The 23,471-nt window shown below is 49.7% G+C and overlaps 1 protein-coding gene across 1 annotated transcript in view; it reads left to right on the forward strand.

Annotated features, from left to right (window-relative positions):
• The first annotated feature begins 706 nt into the window (after positions 1-706).
• Positions 707-23,471, forward strand: part of ZFR2 (zinc finger RNA binding protein 2) — a 45,779-nt gene continuing 23,014 nt past the window's right edge. Inside the window, exons 1-2 of the mRNA XM_070374731.1 lie at positions 707-765; positions 22,727-22,946. Coding sequence (XP_070230832.1) covers positions 713-765; positions 22,727-22,946 — 273 coding nt within the window. The 5' untranslated portion in view covers positions 707-712. The remainder of the gene's footprint in view (positions 766-22,726; positions 22,947-23,471) is intronic.

The raw sequence follows: 23,471 nt of genomic DNA on the forward strand, positions 1-23,471 counted from the left end.
CAACGAAACCCCGCTCAAAAAGGAAAAACCACTGCTGCTGCTGCTGCTAAGTCGCTTCAGTCGTGTCCGATTCTCTGTGCGACCCCATAGACGGCAGCCCACCAGGCTCCCCCGTCCCTGGGATTCTCCAGGCAAGAACACTGGAGTGGGTTGCCATTTCCTTCTCCAATGTATAAAAGTGAATAGTGAAAGTGAAGTCGCTCAGTCGTGTCCGACTCCTAGCGACCCCATGGACTGCAGCCTACCAGGCTCCTCCATCCATGGGATTTTCCAGGCAAAAGTACTGGAGTGTGTTGCTATTTCCTTCTCCAATGCAGCCTCGAAATCCCCAAGCTGAGAGGTTAAAGGGAAGTCCAATATGGGGCGGGGCTTGCGGCGAGGGGCGGAGCTTGAACCAAATCAAAGAGGGTCGGGTCTGGGACTCCACCGGCAGAGTGTCGAGCCAAAGACCCTGATCCTGAGCAGAGGGAAAGTGGGGACTCCGAGTAGGGGGAGGGGCTTGCAGCGAGGGGAGGGGTTCGAGGCAAAGATACGCCCTCGGAAGCAGACTAATAAGCGAGAAGGCACGAGCTTCGCGGGTGGGGGCGGGGCCTGAGGCGCGTGGCGGGGCGCGAGAGGCACGCGGCCCAGGCGCCGGCCAGATGACGTCATGCGCTGACGGCCCCGCCCCTTCGCGCCTCCGGGTCGGCGGGCGCTTAGTGGAGACGCCAAGATGGCGGCGAGTAACTATTATGGCTTTGCGCAAGGCGTCGGCTCGCAGTACAGGTAACGGCCCCCGCGCCGCCCGCGCCGCCCGCGCCGTTCGACCCTAACCCCGGCCCCGGGGAGGCCACAGCCCCAAGTTGTTTCTGTCGGGGAGAGCCGGAGGGGCTCCTGACGTGGGAGGGGGCTCTCGGCCTGTCGCGGGGATGTGCCCGAGGGGGAATTGTACCTCAGCGGGCACCGAGGTCTGACCACGGAAGGGGCTGCCCTAGGAGGATGCAGCACCTGAGGTGGGGGAGAGAAGACCGGCGTGGGACGGTACCTGACTGGGTTAGGAGCGGGACAAGGGCCAAGGACGGAGGGCGGGGGCAGGGCGAGTAGGGAGAAGACCGAGACCTGTGAGGGCACCTGGCGGGGCAGGGGGTGGAGCAGAGAGACCTTGGCGGGGAGCAGGGGAGTGGAGGTGGAAACTTGACCCCTGATTGGGAGGCCAGACAGCCTCGGAGGGGTTCCTGACCGGGTAGGGGGATTTTAAGTTTGGAGGGATGGACCCTAGCGGGGGCGGGGGTCAGCGGGTGCTACAGAACACAGAGACCCGGGAGGGAGAGACAGAGGCCTGGGGGAGGAGGATAGAGGCCTGACTGGAGGGGCGGGCCCAGACTCAAGGGAGTAGCAGTCTAGACCTGAGGGAAGTCCTGAGATCCAATAGGAGAGCGGGCACCTGGGGCTCCGGGGAACGGGAACCATAAGGAAGGGTAGAGGGACCTGGAATCCTGAAAGTCAATGGAGGAGGCCATTGGGTATTTGAGTTTTAACAGACTCGGAGAAGGGAATTCTTGCCTGGAGGATCCCATGGACAGAGGAGCCTGGCGGCCACAGTCCATGGGATCGCAAAGAGTTGGACGCGACTGAGTGATTAACACTAACAGACTGGGAGGGCTTGCCTATGGTAACGAATCCGCCCGCCAATGCAGGAGACACAGGTTCGATCTCTGGGTCCGGAAAATCCCCTGGAGAAGGAAATGGCAACCTACCCCAGTTTTCTTGCCTGGCGGGCTACAGTCCCTGGGGAAGCTGAGTCAGACACGACTTAGTGAATACAATGCAATGCAGTGCAACAGACAGGGACCCAAGCATTGGGAGGGAAAGAAAGGAGCTGAGAGAAGAGCTGGTGGAAGGTGGCGGGGGTGGGGGGCGTGGGGGTGGGCAGGGACAGGAAGCAGCCAGGGGAAGGAAATATCTAGGGGTAGAGACACATGGAGTGCGTATGGACTCCAGATGTACACACACACACCCCTTTCCACGGCTTCTCCTTGGAGCCTCTGTTAGGTCTCAGTTTTTCAGCTGGGCATGCAAGACCAGGTCCCCAGCAGGGATGCAGACAGAGCTGGTGTCCCTGGGGAAAAGTGTCCCCCTCCTTACATCATTTTCATGTGTCACCCTGGGGTCAGTTTCAGCTGGTAGCCTGGCAGAACCTTCTGGGCCAGTTGCTTACAGACTGGATTCGAACTGCCCCTTAGGTAACTGAGAGACTGGTGTCTGCTTGCAGGATGGGCCTGCGCCTCATGTTTATTTCATGCTCTGTTTCAGCACGTTGAACACAGGTCAGGCTAGTGGGAAGTTAGTGCCCACCTGTCTACCCAGTTGTGATGCTGCCATGTTCGCTCCCATGGGGTCAGAAGTAATGAGGTCAGGGCTTGGATCCAAGGCTTGTGCAGCTTGCAGAGTTCTTCCTGTTTCCTGTACCCAGAGTGTTCTCTAGGTGTAGCATTGACTAGACATAGATTTTCTGTCAGGGAAAGGATGTCTAGCCTGCTGTTTCCTGAAACAAGAGTGTTGCATTTTTATGTCCTCTTTCCCTGTTTCCAGCATCCTTGGCGGTATTCTTACGGCCAGTGCTTAGTTACAGCAGCAGGACTTGGCTAGGCTGTCAGAGACCAAGGCCTTTTTTGGAAATGCTGTGTCCTTCTGCCTGCTTGCTGCCGCTTCTTTCTTTTCTTTCTCTCTATTTTTCTGTTTCCCTTTCTTTTTCTTTCTCCAGTGCATTCTACACTCAGATGTGGAAAATCACTTGAGTGTTGTGCTTTCTATTAAGATTATCTTCCAAGAGAAATTTGAGAATTGACACTGGTAAAATAGGTAATCTGAGGACTTCAGATGGTCTTGTCATTTATTTGAATTAAGGTACTTAAACATTTTGATGCAGCTATTGTCTGGATTCTGATAACTTAAGTCATACAGTAAACATGCATGTAACTAAGGATGTGAAACTGTCATGAACTGAATGTCAGATTTGTCTGTGTCTTTAAAATTGTCCCCAAGAAGGTGTGTTATTCCTTAAGAAGTAGATTTAACTAAAACAGAAGCGTAGGAATTATAGCAAAGTAAATTTCAGTCTCAGAAAACCTTGAAATGAGATAATCTGCATTATCTGAACAGTTTTAAGTTAACCAGACATTCCCTTTTGGGGGAAACGACTTTTGCTTGAAACCTTCAGCTGCTTTTAAAGTATATATTTCTTGTGTAATGTGCCATAGAAAAACTGATCAGATAACAGATTTTGTGAGTACCAGCTTTGTGGTAGCATTTGGATAGCAGTATTGACAAAGCCCATTTCATAAACTACCAAAGCAAAGACAGCAGTTTATTTCTTAGAGGAATTTTGTGTAGATTTTCTTGGCTTTTAAAACTGGTAACCACAGGGACTTCTCTGGCAGTCCAGTGATTAATACTACGTGCCTCCAGTGTAGGGGGTGCAGATTCAATCCCTGGTCGGGGAGCTAATAGCCCACATGCTGCGTGATGCAGCCAAAAAGTAAAAACTTAAAAAAAAAAAAGAAAAGGATCAAATGCACATTCACTTTTGAACTATAAGAAAAGTTTGTAATTCCTTGTTAATAATGGTGATTTTAATTTATTTCACCTTATGTGGTCTTTCAGATCTCTTAAGGCTTTTTTACAGTTAGCGCTGTAAGTTTTCAGAAGGATTAATCCCACTTGGAAAATTGACAGTGTATTTAATTTGCACTGAATGCAGGTTTCAGTTGTGAGGCTGAGAGCTGCTCAAGAAATCCGACAGGGCCCTGTGTGAGTTAAGTCATGTTGGTAATGAAAACGAGAGCTCAGAGCTGTCCGGTGGATGTTCACACTGGTGGAACATGACAGGCAGGCCAGATCTACTGTGAACATTTCCCTCTTCTTGCAGATTTTTAAAAAAAAGTATTTCTTTGTTTGGCTGCGCCAGGTCTTAGCTGCAGCCCTCAGAATCTTTAGCTGTGGCATGTGGGATCCTCCTCCCCGACCAGGGCTTGAACCCAGGCAGTTTTGTCAAAACACCACCCATCTAGTGTAGTTGGTGGCCTCTACCTTTGCATTCTTGTTAAAGCTAAGATGGCTGCTGGATTTTGGTGTAATAGTTGATTTCCCATCAGGAGCTTGATAAACTTTTGGCGTTTATGTTAATGGCTGGATTCCTTTACCTGGAGAGTGTCAGAAAGTTGGAAGCCTGAGTGAAACCCCATCAAACTCCATTAGTGGTACTAACACTGAGGAGTGCTGGTTACCGACGCTCTGTGTTGAATAAGTCCCAGGCACTTGACATCTCGTCCAGTCCTCCCAGTTATCCTGTGAGCAAGGTGTTCTGATGCCTGTTTTGATGCCTGTTTTGCTGATAAGGGAATGAGGCTTGGGGTACAGTAACTGGTGTAGGATCCCCAGGGTGACAAGCAGTGGGGTCTGGCTAGGCACACGGGCTGCCATGCCTCTGCCCCTTGGTGGGGCTTACCTGAGTCTTTGAGGTGCTGGTGGTAGCAGACCAAGCCTGACACAGCCGCTTAGCAGTGGGGCCTGCTGGCGGAGACTGGGTTTCGTCATTCTGTAGGTGTTGCCTGGATCCTGCCCCTTAAGTTTGGGTCCTAGTCAGATTGTGGTTTAGGGCCATGTTCTTCCGACCTTGAGCGATGACCTTCTCTGGAGCAGGAAAGCTGAGGAAGCATCTAGTCCAGGGTGGTGGGGATGGTAATGGTAAGCCAAGCCGTATCTCTGTAATCTCTCCCAGTCAAAACAGGTAGCTTGGGAAAGGCACTGGGGCCCATGCCAGCCATAGGGAGCCGCACAGGAAGACCACCCATTAACACACCCAGGTGGGAGCCTTGCCCTGTCAGGGCGGGCGCAGCATCCAAGTTGTACCCTTGCCAGCCTCTGTTGCCTGTACCCACCCCCCAGCATGCCCCCACTCTGGTCTCCAGGCCGTTCCAGAATAAATCTTCCCCTCCAAGGCCTGTCTGTCCCCTGAACTTAGGTCCCAGGAGCACAAGCTGCCAGGGAGAATCTAATGTCATTGCCCCGGGGACTGGGGTGGGGCTGGTGGGAACATGACCTGACTGCTCCTCAGCAGTACCTCCTTTCACTCCTGATGGGATTAGCTGAAGTGGACCCTGGAAACACAGGGCACAGGAGTTCTCCTGTTAGAGTGTGACTCCTGTCGTTTTTTTAAAGGCCCATCTCAATCAGGCTGAGATATGTGCTAGGGGTTGAGTGAGAGGGGCCTTTGGAAGGCAGTTTTGAGTGGCAGCTCTCAACTGCAGACAAAACCTGATTTCAGGATATTTTAAGGAAAACCTTTCAAACGATAGAACTGTGTTATCTGTGTTTCTATCACAAGTACGTGAGGTACATTGAAAGTTTTTGAAGTGTGGATTTTGAATTTTCATTTTCTACATTATAGAACCAAAAGTCAGCTCATCAACCTCAGAGTATAAGTTAATTCCTAATATAGATTTTTTTTTTCTCAACATATTCTGTTTCTGAATGTTTTTTAGTTTTGTTTTGTCTTTTGTCTGGATCTACCAGTGTATATATGGAGGAGGAAATGGCAGCCCACTCCAGTGTTCTTGCCTGGAGAATCCCATGGACAGAGGAGCCTGGTGGGCTGCCATCCATGGGGTCGCACAGAGTCGGACACGACTGAAGCGACTTAGCAGCAGCACCAGTGTATATATTTAGAATGACCAAAACAGCTACATCAAATTTAAAAGCATTTTCAAGTGATCCTTTAAAATTGTTTTTTCACATTGAGTGTAATTGGTGTTGTTCTATGTGGCTGTGGAGGTAAGGATCAAGACCATTGACCTGGATGAATAACCGAAGAGCCCTAAAAAGTAAGGCAGACAGGTAGAAAGATATTCGTAGACTTTGTATTTACTCTTTATTTTATATTAATAGATTGAAAGTCTGAAACTTCAGATCAGGGATTGCAGACAGCGTTGTGAGGGGCGGACACGTACATGTATGAGTCATCCAAGAGGACAGAGGGTGTACCGGGGGAGGATCACAGCAGGGCCTGCACACCCCACCCCCGCCAGTCATTGACTCGTGGGACTGAGCCTGGAGTATTCCTGCTTTCCCAGAGAACCCACAATCCCCGTTCTGTGTGAAATCCCCCAAGTTTTAAATACCAGGACCAAATTCAGACTGTGAGACAGATGACATCTGCTTCCATTCTGTGACCTTCCTTTATGTTCTTGAGGATACAAGAATGTACAGGAAGATAATTAAACTTAATGTTTAGTAAGACAGGAGAATAGGAAGACATTATAGTTTACAGTGAATAGTTGAAAGGAACAGTACCTATTTCAGCTAGAAGGAGGAGCCCTCCATTTCAACTGGTTTTAGTTATTTAAGAAAGTTCTGGGTTTATGTGTGTGTCTGTGTATTAAAAATTAACATCAGTTTTTGTTTTCATCACGACTCTGAGCTCTTCAGATAGCTTATTCATCTAAGGTGAGGAACACTGTCTAATTCAAAACAGAATTAGGAAGCTTTGACAAAGCACAGAGATTTTTTCTTGTTTCTTTTGTTTTTTGCGTGTCTGTGACACCTTAAATTTGAAGGGTGCTCTTTGGTCAGAGCGTGTGGTAGAATCTTGGTAGGAAAAGCTTTGGTACCACCCAGGGTCTCACTGTTTGACTGGTTGTTTCTTGTTCTGTGCCTTGTACTGAGGCATCTGCCATCAGCCGGGAACTGATCTCTGCCTGTCCTTTCTTTGGATTTTTGTAAGGTTGCTAGACCTTTTTAAATTAGAAACTTCATTTGTAAGTATTTTGAGGAATGGGATTTCTTTTTTTTTTTGGTAGATATTTTGCTGCTTTGGGCAGTTTTATCCCCCCAGAGGTAAGTTGCATTTATGGCACATCACTGTTCACTTGCCTTTTACAATTAAGTGTTGATTAAGAATTGAGAAGGCTTCCATGGTGGCTCAGTGGTAAAGAATCTGCCTGCCAGTGCGGGAGGCGCAGGTTCAATCCCTGGGTTGGGAACATCCCCTGGAGAAGGAAATGGCAACCCACTCCAGTATTCTTGCCTAGGAAATCCCATGGACAGAGGAGCCTGGCAGGGTACAGTCCATGGGATTGCAGAAGAGTCAGACATGACTCAGAGACTAAACAAGATTTGAGAAATCCCTTGCTTTGGTTCTGCAGCACTTTGTAGTTTGGAAAATCAGTTCCATAGACTGAGATTATCTCCTTGATGGGGAGCAGAATGAACTATAACTTCTCAGACTCTTGGAATGAATGTTTTAAAAAGCCAGTGGTTCTTTTAAATTTTGAATGTCCTTGGTTGGATCCGGGGTTGATGGTCCAACATATGTTGTATTTGCTCATGAGGAACTCAGATTGGCTGTCTAGTGGCTGCTCCCTGTGTTGACGCAAGAGGCACATGTGCTAGACCAGCACCAACATGGCTGTGGAGGTTCTTCTGCCCCTTGAAACAGCAGGAGAGGGCTGGACCACGAATGAGCCCTCGCTGTGCCCAGAGCAGCCTGTTAAGGGTTTGGTTCATCACAGTAAAGAGGCGCAGCCACACTGATCCTGGTTGACCTGCACTGCTTTGGTGGGGGGACGGTGTGTGTGTGTACATAACGCTTTCTGTTTAGCTTAACCAGCATGTATCAACAAGACGGCGTTCTTAAGCATCTGACCCACAGCGCTAACCATGCAGCCACCCTCCACGTGAGAACTACATTCCTTTTCAGAAGAACAGAAGAGGATTCTTGGAGTTTCACTGCCAAACAACGTGGCTCACCCTTCAGGCTTAGGAAGCTCCCGTCAGCGGTCTCAAACCCCTGCCTCGGGAATGTCCAGCCATCATGTGACTCTGTGTGGAGGCTCAGGCTGGCCCTGACCGGGGAGCTGGGGTCTCCTGACTACATTCAAAGAAGGTTGCAGACGGGGGCAGAGGAATGAAATTCTCCATCCTCTTCCTAAGAGCCCAAGGATTTAGTGCATCAGATCTAAAGCTTTCCAGGGCATTTTCTGGACATCCCTGGATCTGAAATGGGCATTTCATATGGAGAATGCATATAGCTTTCATGGTAAAAAAAAAAAAAAATCCGTTAGAAAAAAAATAAGAATTGTTACGGGTATAAATGTACAGTATGTCATATGTTTGACATAAAACCCTTGTCAACCAAAGTGCCAAACGAGGTCATCTCTCTGGGTGTGTATGTATGCGTGTACACACAAAGTAACAGATGTGATCTCAATGCCAATAAAACATCTGAACACCTCCTCCCTGATGAATGTCTTGAGTGAGCATATTAGCCTTACCCTAACCCTAACCCCTGAATGTTCCTCAGCCATGTAGGAGTCACAGACACACCTGGGGAGCTGATCGAGGTCAGGATGCCAAAGCCAGGGTTTTCTCCCCATAGCCCTGCAGAGTTTGTGATCATCTAGTCTGAGATGTCAGACTGTCCCGCAGTCAGGTTTAACCCCTCCGTCTGGTTTAGTTTAAGCCACGGGGTGGGCAGGGGAAGTGTTAGGAGCAGGGCTAATAAGTGAGTGAGTGAAGAGCTCTGCCCTGGAGGGAAGAGTCCATGATTTTTTTTTTTTTTTGATGTGGACTGTTTTGTAAAGTCTTTATTGAATTTGTTACAATATTGTAACAAATACTGTTATAATAGTTAACTGTTAACTTCTGTTTTATGTTTTGATTTTTTGGGCGTGAGGTTTGCAGGATCTGAGCTCCCTGACCAGAGATCAAACCTGCAGCCCCTGCATTAGAAGGTGGACTCTTAACCATGGCACTGCCAGGGAAGCCCGTGATTTTATTTATTTATTTATTTATTTTAACACCTAAAACATTATGTACTGGAATATAGCTGATTAATGACGTTGTGGTGGTTTAAAGTGAATAGCGAAGGGACTCAGCCATACATATACATGTATATCCTTTCTCCCCCAGCTCCCCTTCCATCCAGGCTGGCACATAACATTGAGCAGAAGTTCAGTGTGCTATACAATAGGTGGGAAGTCCTTGATTTTAAAAGAAATCATTGTGTGAGGTTTCTCACCATTGTGATTCCAGGAAAATCTTTTTTCCACTTGATTTTTTTCTTCCCCAAACTCTGCATGTTTTTGATCCTGTGTGTGTTCTCAATGAGAATGATTCTGTGAAAGAAAGCAGTCTGCAGCGGAGATAGTCGTTATGGCAAACCTAGAATGACCTGTTGCTCCTCCTGACGGTCCCTGGCACATTTCACCACCTGCCTGTAGCTCCCTCAGGTGTGTGCCCTTCTGAAGTGAGGTCTGTGCTCAAGATCCGACATGTCCTTCATGTTTGGCCTTAGAGGAGCAACCAGAGTGTGTCCCATGGGGGAGACCCCCGGGTCGGGAAACATAGCCTCCCCAGATGTATCCCCTCCATGTCCCCATCAGCTCAGTGACTCACTGAACAAAATGACATCCATGGGTCTCTCCATTCTAAAATCTTATGACTCTGCACTTCCAGTGCAGGGGGCTCCAGTTTGATCCCTGGTCCAGGAATTAAGATCCCCACATGCCGTGTGACACAGACAAAAATTACAAATAAATACAATAAGAATAATAAGTTTTAAAAATCTTATCTAGATGTTTAGTCACCCAAAAAAGCCTGACTCCCTGAAACAGAATTCAGACCAGAAAGCCGTCAGAGGATACTTACCTGGGACCCATAGACGAGGACGCCAGCTAGGACTTTGAGTCTGTGTCACTCAGACGTGCTTCAGCCTTGCTCTTCCTGAGCCCACAGATGCCGGTGCATTCCCCCAGCTTCCTGCCTCAGCTCCCCACTCCCAGGCAGGGCAGGGCAGATGGCAGCCGCTGGGTCCTCGTTACAAGGACTGTGTCCCGAGTGCTGTGTTGCAGTGGCACACCCTTCCTGTGAGCAGCAGATGAGCACACAGCAGCAGCAGCAGCAGCAGCAGCAGCAGCCAGGGCCCCTGGCTTAGGGGAGGCTTCACCTGGGGTCAGTTCATGACTCTTCATTCCTCAACACTCAACTCCCAGCACCCTGCTCTTGCTCAGGAATCTCCTGCAGACCATGCTGGATTCTCACACTTGCTCTCTTAGGCCTGTGCAGTGGGGTTTTTTGTTTGCTATATTTGAATTGGAATAGAAAATGGCAACCCACTCCAGTATTATTCTTGCCTGGAAAGTTCTCTGGACAGAGGAGCCTGGCAGGCTACAGTCTGTGGAGTCGCAAAGAGTCAGACATGACTGAGCACAAACAAAATATTTAAATTTGGAGCCATTACTGTAAAGTTGGGAGACTTTTTCAGAAATTTCTAGGATTGCTTAAAATGGGAAGAGCTGGCCATGCTGGGAGGCCCTGTAGCAAATGAGTTTTTGTTTGTCACACCTCCCAAAAGGTAGGCGTTCCATTCTACAGGTGAGTAAACTGATCGCTCAAGGTCCCACGGTGAGCAGAGACAGGGTTGGAAACCAGGCGGTGTGGCTCCTGTCCCAGCCCCTAGGTTGCAGCACTCCCAGTTCCTAAGCTTGAAACCCTGTCAGCTTTTCCCTGGTCCCCGGCCCTCAGTCCTCACGCAGAGCCCTTGGGTCCTCAGCCACTTCCTTCCACCTTATTCTCAGGGCACATCTCATTTGTTCCTGTGCAATTTTCATCTTGAGGTGACTGACAACAGGGGGCGGTCTTGCCCTTGAAAGAAGATTGATTACATTCCTCTCCCCAACCCAACTCCGAGAGAAGGGAATATGCCATGTCACGCAGGGCATGACATGCCTTTTACCCTCTCCCATATGGGAGAGCAATGTCCTGTGAAGCCCCAGGTAATTACAGGCAAAACTGCCATGTCCAGGGCATCTGAGAGGGCAGGAAGTCACAGCTTTCTTCTCATTCTTAAAAGGATCCTGAAAAAGGCTATTAGAAACTGACCTCTCAGGACTTCCCTTGTCTGGCCAAGCAGTTAAGACTCCACACATCCACTGCAGGGGGTGTGGGTTTTATCCCTGGTTGGGGAACTCAGATCCTGCATGCCACGTATCATGGCCAAAAAAAATTAGAAATTGACCTCTCACCAAGGGGAGCTAGAGCAGAAGTATGGGGACTACCCCTTCAGACTTGGGGCAGGGACCTTGGGCAGGAGTGACAGCCTCTGCTGCTGACTTACCTGCCGCTCCCCCACATATGTTAGGCTCTACTCCCCCACTCCTGGGCACCCTGACCTTGCAGGCCTGAATCTCTTCAGCAGCAGCCCTGCTGATGTCCAGGCCAGATTGTTCCCTGTGGGGCCATCCTGGGCACTGTGGGGTGTTGAGCAGCATCCCTGGCCCCCACTTATCAATGCCAGGAGCCCCCCAAATAACCAGAAATGTCCCCATGATCACCCTGTGTCCCCTGGGGGCAGGATCACCCCAGATGAGAACCCCGATCTGGATTACCTAGGTTTTGACAACCATACGGGCCAAGCCTGTGGAGGCTTTCCTATGAGCTGTCTTTTGGCACTCCCAGCTCCTAAAACCTCCATGTGGTAGATCCGTGGCCAAAACACCCCTGTCATTTATGTCTTTCCTTCTTATGGTATTGGTTTAGTTGCTAAGTCGTGTCTGCCTCTGTGACCCCATGAATGGTAGCCTGCCAATCTCCTCTGTCCATGGGATTTCCCAGGCAAGAATACTGGAGTAGATTGCCATCTCCTTCTCCAGGGGATCTTCCTGACTCAGGGATAAAACTTGAGTCTCCTGCATTGGCAGGTAGATTCTTTACCACTGAGCCACCAGGAAGGAATTCCTTCTTACATCCTTTCAACTGGGACCTTGCACTCTTCCCATTGGGAAAGTACATCTATTTCCCTGGCCCTGGAGCCAGGCTTCCTCATGCCCCTCCTTGGCCCATAGATTGCAGTGGAAGTGATACCACCATATGTGCATATGTGGAAGGTTTATGTCCCCCCCTCAAGTTTATATATTGAAACCTAACCCCTAAGTTGATGGTGTTAGGAAGTAGTGCCTTTTGAGGGGTGATAAGGTCATGAGGACAGTGCCTCATGAATGGGATTAGTGCCCTTTTAAAGGGACCCCAGAGAGCCCTCTCACCCCTTGTGAAGTGCCATGTGAAGACACTGCAAGAAGGTAGCCATCTCTGAACCAGGACTCGGGCTCTCAGCAGACACTGGATCTGCTGGTGCCTTGGTCTCAGACTCCCCAGTCTCCAGAACTGAGCAGTTTCTGTTTAGAAGTTCCCACTCTGTGGTGTCATGTTGAAGCATCTGTTTGAGCTGCTAATCTGATTCTAAGCCTAGACCTCCAGAGCCTTTGCCCACATATCGTCCATTCTCGGGGGTATCCTGCTACCACATGGGGGACCCCAGACTAGCCCACTGGAGGAGGAGATGCCATAGGGAGGAGGGCCTTGGTGCAGGCCCTGCTCTCCAGGAGCAGCGCTGCCTGCCACTGACCTCAGTTGCAGCCCAGCCCAGCGCAGCCCACAGGGTGAAGAACAAAGTAATGGATAGCTGATTTGTTTGTTTGGTTTTGGCTGAGCCACATGGCACGTGAGATCTTAGTTCCCCAACCAGGGATTGAACCCGCACCCCATTCTTTGGAAGCTTGAAGTCTTTTAACCACTGGACCACCAGGGAGGTCCCAATGATGGCTATTTTAAGCCAGGGATCAGCAAACCTTGTCTGTAAAGGGTCAGAGAGTAAATATTTTCCACTCTGTGGGTGTCTTAGTTCAGCCTGCTGTGACCAAACACCACAGACTGGATGACTTGTAAGTAACAGTTTATTCCTCTAAGTTCCCATGGCTGGAGGTCTGCCATCAGGACACAGACAGGGCTGGGCTCTGCTGAGAACCCTCTCTGGGTTGCAGACACTGACTTCTGTTTGTCCTCACATAGAGGAGCGCAGAGGGTGGAGGAAGCCCTCCTGTGACTTTTTAACTTTTTATTTTGTATTGGGGTGTAGCTGATTAACATTGTTGTAATAGTTTCAGTTGAACAGATAAGGGACTCAGCCATACATATACATGTATTCATTCTCCCCTAAACTCCCCTCCCATCCAGGCTGCCATATAACATTGAGCAGAGTTCCCTGTGCTATACATAGGTCCTTGTTGGTTATCCATTTTAAACATAGCAGTGTGTACGTGCCCATCCCAAATTACCTAACTATCCTTTTTCCCCCTCCTTCCCCCCACCACCCATAAATTCCCATAAATTCATTCTCTCAGTCTGTGCGTCTTTTTCTATTTTGTAAGTAAGTTCATTTGTATTATTTCTTTTGAGATTCCACATATAAGGGACGTCATTTGATAGTTCTCCCCTGTCTGATTCACTTCTGTCCTATGACTTTTATAAGGGCACTAATCCCATCTCAGGGGCCCCACCCTCATGACCTCATCTAATGCTAAATTACCTCCCAAAGGCCCCACCTTCTAACATGATATTCAGGGGAAGGGGGTTCAGCATAACAATTTTGCACAGACACGGACATTCAGCCCACAGCAGCAGACTGTACTATACATGTCGCCACTACAGAGCTCTGCCGCCGTAAAGTGGAAGCAGCTGAAGAGATGTAAACAAGTGGATGAGGCTGTGGGCCATCAAAACTTATATATTGACACTGAATTTCGTATACTTTTCACATGTCATAAAATCGTACTCTCTTAACCCTCTCCAACCACTCAAAAATGCAAAATCCATTCTCTGTTAATGGGCTGTGCAAAAACAGGCAGTGGGCAGGTGTGGCCACACTGTCCAAGCCCTGCTTTAAATCCCTTCCGTTTCTCTCTTTAATGGTCTAGTTGGGGCTCTACCATGCCACTCCTGAGAAGGGTGTGAGATCATAGGACCTGCACATCCCTCACCACCCCCGCCCCACAGCTCCAGGGCATCGTGCTCTGCTTCCTCACAGAGCTTGCTCTGCTAAATAAATGCCAGGTCACCCATGATCCTCCCAGACCATGGACACCTTTGTGCCGTTGTGAGCAGTGACTCAGCATATGGTAGGCCCAGTGTTCCCTTTGGGGTCACAGCTACTGCTCTGATCATTGTCACCAAACATTTATTTACTTGACTGCTTGGCAAGCCCCCATTTGGGTGTTTGCAAAGCTCTCGACTACCAGCCACCAGCGTGGCCGGACTTTGTGCAGGAGGCCTGAAGTCTCGTGCGTCTTCTCCCCACTTCCACCAGGCTGGTTGAGGCCCATGTGTGTCATGCCCTGTAAGGACCCTCAGCTTCTCCCGTCCTCAGCCCTCACTGCCAGTCTAGTCCGCTCGGGCCATCATAATAGCACCACAGACTGGGCAGCCTAAACAGCGCATCTGTTTCTCACAGTCTGGAAGCTGCATGTTCAAGACCAAGGTGCCAGCAGGGTTGGTTTCTCCCAAGGCCCCTCGGCCCACAGATGGCTGCCTTCTTCCCACGTGCTCGTGTGGTCTTCCCTCTGTGCAGGCATCCCCAGTGTGTCTTCTCATAAGAACCCCAGCCTCGCAGGATGAGGACCCCACCCTTACAGCTTCATTTAATTCTGTAATTACTGTATCTCCAAACAAGTCACATTGGGGTTAGGGCTTCATGTGAACTTAGGGGAGGGCATGATTCAGAGCATAGCACCCCACTAGTGCCCTGAAACAGGACAGAGCTCGTCCTAAGAAACCTCTGACTCCCATATTCTGCCTGGCATCCCCGAACCCACCACCCAGCCTCCTGTCACCCACAGCTCCTCCATGCTGTTCTCCTGCCAACCTCCGTGCTCATCTCCCATCCCCACATGTGTGCCAGGCCCTGCTCTCAGCCTGGGGGCTGCATCTGAACCCCTCTCTGGAACCCCAGAAACCTCCATAATCAGGCCTTTCTGGTCCGAGGTTGGAGGGGGAGGCTCCTACCACCTGTCCGGCTGTCAGCACACCCATCCTTCTCCCAGACAGCATGTTTCCATCTCTCCTGCCCCTCCCCCAGCATCCCAGCTATTCCCTCCGCAGAGGTGCTTCCTCCTGTCATCTGAGCAGATGGGAGAGTGACCTCTGGTAAGGTCAAGGGTGTTTCACCATCCCAAATAAAACTCAGAGCTGGGACTCCGTGGTGGTCCAGTGGCTAAGACTCTTTGCTCCCAATGCAAGGGGCCCGGGTTCGATCCCTGGTTAGGGAACTAGATCCCACATGCTGCAATTGAAGATTCCAAGTGCTGCAACTAAGCCCCAGCACAGCCAAAAAACAAACCTCAAAGCTGATGTATACTCAGCCCTGTGCATCTCACAGCCAACTGGCCTTCTCACAGCTGTGACCTTTGCCTGCCTTCATAATAAACCTGATGGGGGCACCCTGCAGGCACAGGAACACCTGAGGTCTCCCAGCACTGAGTTACATCAAGGCCATCTGTGGGCAGACTCTCCTCTTGTCCTTGACTTTGGTTTAGCCTGTGCTAAGTCGTTTCAGTCATGTCCAACTGTTTTGCAAACCCGTGGACTGTAGCCCACCAGTCTTCTCTGTCCATGGGATTCTCCAGGCAACAATACTGCAGTGGGTTGCCATTTCCTTCTCCAAGGGTTCTTCCCGATCCAGGGATCAAACCCATGTCTTTTATGTCTCCTGCATTGGCATGTGAGTTCCTTACCATTAGCACCACCTGGGAAGCAGCCTTCAAACCTCAGGGTGTGTAATCGTCACTACTCGGTGTCATACACAACCAAAACGTGTCTTCAGTTCTCAGTTTATGCCCGCAGACATGCTGTCTTGGGCCTGATCCCCAGTCAGACAGCAGCCCGCAGCGTCCCAGGGGTCCTTCTGGAGCAGGGTCTGGACCAGGCATAATTGAGCACATAACGCCGCCCATCGTGGCCTGGGTCTCAAAGCTGGTACCCTGGGATTGGGACCAGTAGCTCTCAATCAGTGTTTGGGAGTATCTCTGGTTGTCATGACTGTGGGTGCTCCAGGCACTGAGTGGGTAGAGGCCAGGGATGCTGGGCACTTCAGAGCCTGAAGTGCCCAGGACGGTCCCCTATGAAGAGAGATGGGGTTCACAGTGTCAACAGGACCAGGAGCGATAAACCTTGCCCTAAATGGAACAGGCCATTGAATCTCCTGGCATGAACAAGGTTAACAACCACCCACCTCAGTGGTTCCCTGCATGGGGCCCCCACTGGACAGAGACACAGCTTTTAACTGGGTCACTGCAGCAGCCGGTGAAGAACACCCCAAAGTTGTCTCGGCTTCCTCACTGGGGCCCTCAGCTAAAGGATGAGACTCATCCTTCCACCCGGGAGACACTTGCCTCTGCCTCCTCAGCTGGCACCACTCTGTGTGCTGGGCTTCAGGGCTGGGAGGAGAGACCCCACTGGATGGAGGTGGGGGCCCTTGGCATGCTGGGAAGCTTGGGACTCCCCTGGTGGTCCAGGGATTGAGAATCAGCCTTTCCATGCAGGGGACATGAGCTCCATCCCTGGTCGGGGAACAAAGATCCCATCTGCCTCAGGGTGACTAAGTCCGCATGCTGTAACTACTGAGCCTGTGTGCTGCAACAAGAGAAAGCCCTTGCGCTACTGCTAAGACCTAGTGCAGCTAAAAAAAATCTTAAGAAGAAGGAAGCATCAGTGTGCAGTGCTGATGGTCTCTTCCCCAGCAGAGGCAGCAGAGCTCAGCCCAGAGAGCTCCAGTTCTGTCCTTGCAGCTTGGACAGCTCAGACCACCTTGGTGAGCCTTCTGGGTGGCTTCAACAGCATAGCCTTTTATCATCCTCCCAAAGTATGCCTTCCATTTTCCTTGCTGGTTTGGGCTGGGACCACCTCTGTCCCGTGGACTGTCCCATGTGACTGAGTCAGGAGAAGGTGGCCCCAGCTCCCCGACAAATCCTGGTGGAGCTGAAGCAGGCGCCCTTGCCCCATTGCCCTCAACCGTGCCCTGGTTGGAGCTGGTGGTATGGGACCCAGGCAGCACAACAAGTCCTAAGGGGAAGCCGGCACAAGAAGACATGCGTAGAACATGCACAGAACACAGGTGACGGTAGAAAATTGCAAATAGCATGTGGTGGTTTAAAAACATAACCATAGGGACTTCCCTGGGGGGTCCAGTGGTTAAACACTCCACTGCAGGGGGTGCAGGGGGAGCAGGATCAATCCCTGGTCGGGTAACTAAGATCCGGCATGTCTCACGATGTGGCCAAAAATTAAAAAATATAATACGGATCTTTAAAAAGATAATAAAAAATTTTCCATAAGTTCTCATATTCAACATATAAATAAGCTCACTCCTTCCTTCACAAGTTGGGGCCTAATCCTCTCCCCTTGAGGGTGGGGTGGATTTGGTGGTTCACTTCTTCTTCTTTTTTTAATTTCTTGGCCATGCCAGCTGGCATGTGGGGTCTAGTTCATTGTGCACATGCATGCTACGTTGCTTCAGTCATGTCCAGCTCTTTGTGTCCCTATGAACTGTGGCCTTCCGGCTCATCTGTCTGTGGGATTCTCCAGGCAAGAATGCTGGAGTGGGTTGCCATGCCCTCCTCCAGAGGATCTTCCCAACTCAGGGATGAAACCCACGTCTTTTGTGTCTCTTGCATTGGCAGGCAGGTTCTTTACCATGAGCGCCACCTGGGAAGCCCCTCTAGTTCTCTGACCAGGGATCAAACCCACGCCTCCTGCATTGGAAGCCCAGAGTCTTAACCTCTGGACCACCAGGGAAGTCCCTCAGTGGTTCACTTCTAACACAGAATGTGGCAGAAGTCATGCCACGTGATGTCTAAAGCTGGGTCATAACAAGGATAGCTTCCACTGGTCCTTCCCCTCTCTCTCTCATTCTGGGGGAAGCAGGTAGCCATGTTGTAAGAACACCCAAGCAGCACTGGGAAATCAGCAACTTGCCCACCACGTAAAGGAGCCATCCTGGAAGCAGATCCCACTACCCCAGTCGAGCCTTCAGACAATGCTGCCCCAGCCGGCTTCTTATTGGCAACTTCATGAACACCCTGAGTCAGAGCCCACCCATGCAACCCCCAAATTCTGACCCACAGAAACTGTAAAGATGGATGATAACTATTGTTTGGAGCCACATCACTGGGGGTAGTTCTCTAAATTGAAGTACAATCACTTATAATAATCTGTTAATTTCAGGTATGTAACAGAAATTTTATATATTTTTATATGTTACAAAATGGTCACCAGGATAAAGTCTAGTCATCATCTGCCACCATGCAAATTTATCAACTGTATTTATGTATAAATACATCTATATTAATAATTTTAAATATAGTATTGAATATTTATTAATAAATAACATTAAATGTATCTTTATTGCAGTATTATTGACTATATTCCCTATGCTCTATATTACATTCCTGTGGCTTATTTAAGGACTGGTAGTTTCTTCCTCTTCATCTCCCTTGCCTATTTCACTCATTTTCCTGTCCCGCCTCCCTTCTGGCTACCACCAGTTTGTTCTCTGTATCTCTGAGTCTGCTTCTGTTTTGTCATGTTTATTCATCTGTTTTATAGATTCTTCATGTAGGTGGGATCACGTGTTGTTTGTCCTCCTCTAATTTCACTCAGCATAATACTCTGTTGTCAAAAATAGCAAGATTTCATTCTTTTTTATGGCTGAATAATATTCTGTTGTGCACACACATATCTGTGTGTGTACTTAAGTGTCTGTTGTTAGTGGATAAAGATACATACGTCTTCTTTATCTATCTGCTTTATCTATTCGTCTATCCATGGACACTTAGGTTAATTCCATATCTTGGTTATTGTAAATAATGCTGCAGTGAACATTGAGGTGTATAACCTTTTCGCTTCAGAAGATTACCCAGGAATGAAATTGTTGGAACATGTCTTAGTTCTATTTTTAGTTTTTTGAGGAGCCTTCAAACTGTTTTCCATAGTGGCTGCACCAATTGACATTTATCGGGGGTAATTTTTAACTCTTCAGAAGCTAACTGATACATAATGTAGGTACCATCCAATAGTAAAATAGGCGAATGAACTGTGATAGACTCAAACAAATGAATAGCCTTTACGGTTTGAGAGGCCCAGGGCAAAAGTACAAATGGAAGCTGGCATGCCATGTCCCAACATTTCAACATGATAGACCAAGCTGGCAAAAATTAGATACCGTATGTCCTGTCCCACCTACCTCAACAAATACACCTTTCTAATGAGCAAGAAAAAAAAAGTGACATTGGTTTATAGTTGTCAAATCATCATAGGTTACTACTGAGTGTGTCTGGTGATGGGCTGGTGATGTTTGGGTGTCTGAAATAAAAACATACTAATTCGTAAATGATTATATATTCTGTAAACCTTATGTTAGGTGCTTTCTTTTCAGTATGAATGATGTTTGTGTAATCAACATTTTCATATCATTTGAGTTTTGCTACAGTAATGACCTGAAGCAGCTGGTGTGGGCTGACTTGTGTCGCATGAAATTTATATTCGGCCGTGAGGTTTGGGGCGTCAGGGCTTCAGTCCTAACTCAAGAATGTGACTGTAGAAGGTAGGGTTTTTGAAGAGATAATTACAGTAAAATGAGGTGTGTGTGTGTGTGTGTGGTCGTGTCCAACTCTCTGACCTTATGGACTGTAGCCCTGCAGGCTCCTCCGTCCGTGGGATTTCCCAGGCAAGAATACTGGAGCGGGTTGCCATTTCCGTCTCCAGGGGATCTTGCCTGATCTTTCGACCCAGTGATCAAACACGTGTCTCCTGCATGAGTAGGTGTGTTCTTTACCACTGAACCACCAGTTCAGTTCAGTTCAGTTCAGTCACTCAGAACCACCAGGGAAGCTATAAATGAGCTATTAGGATGGCCCTGATCCAATATGCCTGGTATCCTTATAAGGGGAGGAGATTAGGGGACCTCCCTGCTGGTCCAATGGCTAAGACTCCATGCTCCCAATGCAGGGGGCCCGGGTTTGATCCCTGGTCAGGGAACTAGATCCCACATGCTGAGACTAAAAGATAACCTGCATGCCACAGTGAAGGTCGAAGATCCCATGTGCTGCAACTAAGACCTAGCACAGCCAAATAAGTCAAAAGAGAGCGATTAGGACACAGACACATACACATAAAGGGAGACCATATCAGGACGTGGGGAGAAGGAGCCCAGCACCCTGGGAGCCGGGACACTGCCTATCCGGCCGCTTCCATCCACCATTCCCCGTGCTAATATTTGCTGAGTGCCTGCCACGTGCCAGGTGCCCCTGTAGTGCTGGGAAATGGCCTGAGACCCACTGCAGTTCCTGGGGCTTCCCGGAAGTAGAAGTGGTGGAAGGATTGCATCAGGCAATGCTGGGCGGGAAAATGAAGCTGGTGACGGGGGGCAGGGTGGTGAGTTCCAGGATACCGCTGCTCTCCTGCCAGGGCTCTAGGAGTGCTGGAGGAGGAGGCAAGTGAGGGGGTGTGGGCGGGGATGGGGCCGCGGGCCTTGGGAGGCTCTGAGCAGGCAGGTGACCCGATCAAGTCTGTGCTTGAAGAGGACCCCTTCGGCTGCCAGGAGGAATGAGGAGCTGCTGGCCAGGAGCTGGGCACGGTCCTGGCAGGGCAATGCAGTGGACTCTGCTTGGCCCTCAGCGCCCCCAGCATGGCTGGGATAACACACCCCCAGTGTGGCCCCCACTTCCCCATGGGTCTCCCAGTGGGCAGGGATAGCACTGTGGGTGCCACGTGTGAGTCTGATGTCGGCCCAGAATGTGTGTGAAGGCACTCGTGGGCCGGTGCTGCCAGCCGTCGTCCCTCTGCGCCCTGGGTCTGCCTGGCCCTGGGCTGGGCACACACCTTGCCTCATCCCCTACGGGGTTTGCGGGAACTTCTTCTTTCAAAAACTGAAGCATAGTTGATCTGCAATATTGTGTTAGTTTCAGGTGTACAGCAAAGTGATACAGTATTTTCAGATTCTCTATCATTATAGATTATAATATAATAAGATGTTGAACATAGTCCCCCATGCTATCTACTTTAATGCATAATAGTATATATCTGTTAACCCCATACTCCCAGTTTATCCCTCACTCCCCTCCCCTTTGGTAAATGTAAAGTTTTCTGTGTCTATGTGTCTGGTTCTGTTTTGTGAATAAATTCATTTATTATTTTTAGATTCCACGTATAAGTGATATCATATGATATTTGTCTTTCTCTGTCTGACTCACTTCACTTAGTATGATAATCTCTAGGTCCATCCATGTTGTTGCAAATGGCAATATTTCATTCTTTTTATGACTGAGTAATATTCCACTGTGTGTGTGTATATATACATATATATACATACCACATCTTTACGTATTAATCTGTGAATGGACGCTTAGGTTGCTCCCATGTCTTGGCAACTGTATCAGTGCTGCTGAGAACACTGAGGTGCATGTATCTTTTTGAATTAGAGTGTTTTGTCTTTTCTGGATATATATCCAGGAGTGGGGTTGCTGGATCATATGGTAGCTCTATTTTTTAAAATTTATTGTTTTTATGTTTGTATTTTGGGGCTGCATTGGCACAGATTGTGGGATTTTAGTTCCCAACCGAGGATTGAACCCAGGGCTTCCCTGGTGGCTCAGATGGTAGAGAATCTGCCTGCAATGTGGGAGACCTGGGTTCAATCCCTGGGTCAGGAAGATCCCCTGGAGAAGGGAATGGCAACACACTCTGGTATTCTTACCTGGAGAATTCCATGGACAGAGGAGCCTGCTGGGCTATGGTCCAGTGAGTTGCAAAGAGTTGGACACGACTGAGTGACTAACACACACACACACAAGGATTGAACCCAGGCCCTTGGCAGTCAGAGTGTGGAGTTCTAGCCACTGAGCTGCCAGGAGATTCCTTCTGTTTTTATTTTTTAGGGAATGTCCACACTGTTTTCCATAGTGACTGTACCAGTGTACATTCCCACCAACCATGTAGGAGGGTCACGGGAACTTTCTTATATGATTCTTATTGGAATTGGGCTAAAATCTTTGCTGATACCCTTCTCCGATACATGGGCTTTTAAATTCGAGCGCTCTCTACGGGTTGGCTGATATTTAGCAGAGTAAGGGGGTGCGGGGATCAGACCTATCTGGGTCCGAATAGAGTACCTCACTCATCACCTGTCCTCAGAGTTCCTCATCTAGACAGTGGCGACAGACCAACAGGTAGACTGACAGCCAGCCAGCCAGTGTCTTCTCTAAGGGCCAGAAGGTGGGATGAGGTGAGGTAGATAAGAGGCCTAGGTTCTGGGCTTCCGACGGGCTTCCCTGGTGGCTCAGATGGTAAAGAATCTGCCTGCAATGCAGGAGACGTGGGTTCGATCCTTGGGTTGGGTAGATCCCCTGGAGAAGGGAATGGCTATCCACTCCAGTATTATTGCCTGGGAAATCCCATGGACAGAGGAGCCTGGTGGGTTACAGTCCATGGGGTCACAAAGAGTCAAACACAACTAAACGGACACACATACACACACACACACACACACACACACACACACGGCTTCCTGCAGAGCAAACCCTGAACAAGAGCTGGTTCTCGAAGGTAAAGAATTCTTAGTTTAGTGTTCATGCATCGTCCATGATTTTCCTGGAAACGGGGACCAGGCTGGCTCCAACTTAGCAGGCTTGCTGTGAGATTGTGTGAACTCGGGAAGAGAGCTTCCAATGGTGCTCGCGCTCCCAGGAAGGTCTTGGACTGGGAGCACCCGGAGAGCAGGTTCCTAGCGTCAGTGGCATTTTTTTGCTCAGCGCAGGTCCTTACGGACTGGGCCGGGATCTAACGCTGTGTTCATCTGTGGTTCCAGCGTCCCGCCTCCGTCGGCTTTCCCCCTCCCCACTGCTGGAGCCAGCTTGTCCACACAGCCTGCTCCTGGACTGGGTCCAGCCCTGATCCCATTTCCTGAGGCTGCCCCGCCCCCCGGGCCAGGATACAGTGGGTACCAGCCCCATTCCGGTCAGGACCTCGGTTATAGCACCCAGCCCCAGGAGCCTACGCCAGCTGCCACCACAGCACCCTCCTACCAGGTATCAGCCACTTGTCTCTGCCCAGCACGGCCCTTCCTTGAGAACACAGTCGGGGACAGGTCCCCACTCCTAATGCTCCTGTCCCTGCCCATAGAGGGCATGGAGAATGGGCTCCTCCTTTCTGGGCCCTCCGGGTGCTGACCCTGAGCCCCAGGTCTGCAGATCGGGCAGTTGTGCTCCCACGCTCCATGTGGCCCACCGCCTACCCCCCAGCCTCTGTCACCTACAGCTGGTTCCTGACTCGCTCAGCCAAGCTTGTACCCATCTGGCTCCATCTCCTTCCTCCTTATCTCCCCTTTGCTTCCCCCAGAGCCCTGGGACTTTTCCAAACCCACCATCCTGAGCTCCTGCCCTGTTCCTGGGACTTCTCCAAACCCACCATCCTGAGCTCCTGCCCTGTTCCTAGGGCCTCCTACGGCCTTTGTGCTTCTGTCCTCGCCTCCACATCATCCCTGGTCCACCCCGCAGCTGGAATTCCCCTGTGAACCAAAATCCAGCCCTGTTCCCTGCCACCCCAGATCCTTC

The sequence above is a fragment of the Bos mutus genome, chromosome 7 (assembly GCF_027580195.1).
Source record: "Bos mutus isolate GX-2022 chromosome 7, NWIPB_WYAK_1.1, whole genome shotgun sequence".
In the NCBI taxonomy this organism is placed as follows: domain Eukaryota; kingdom Metazoa; phylum Chordata; class Mammalia; order Artiodactyla; family Bovidae; genus Bos; species Bos mutus.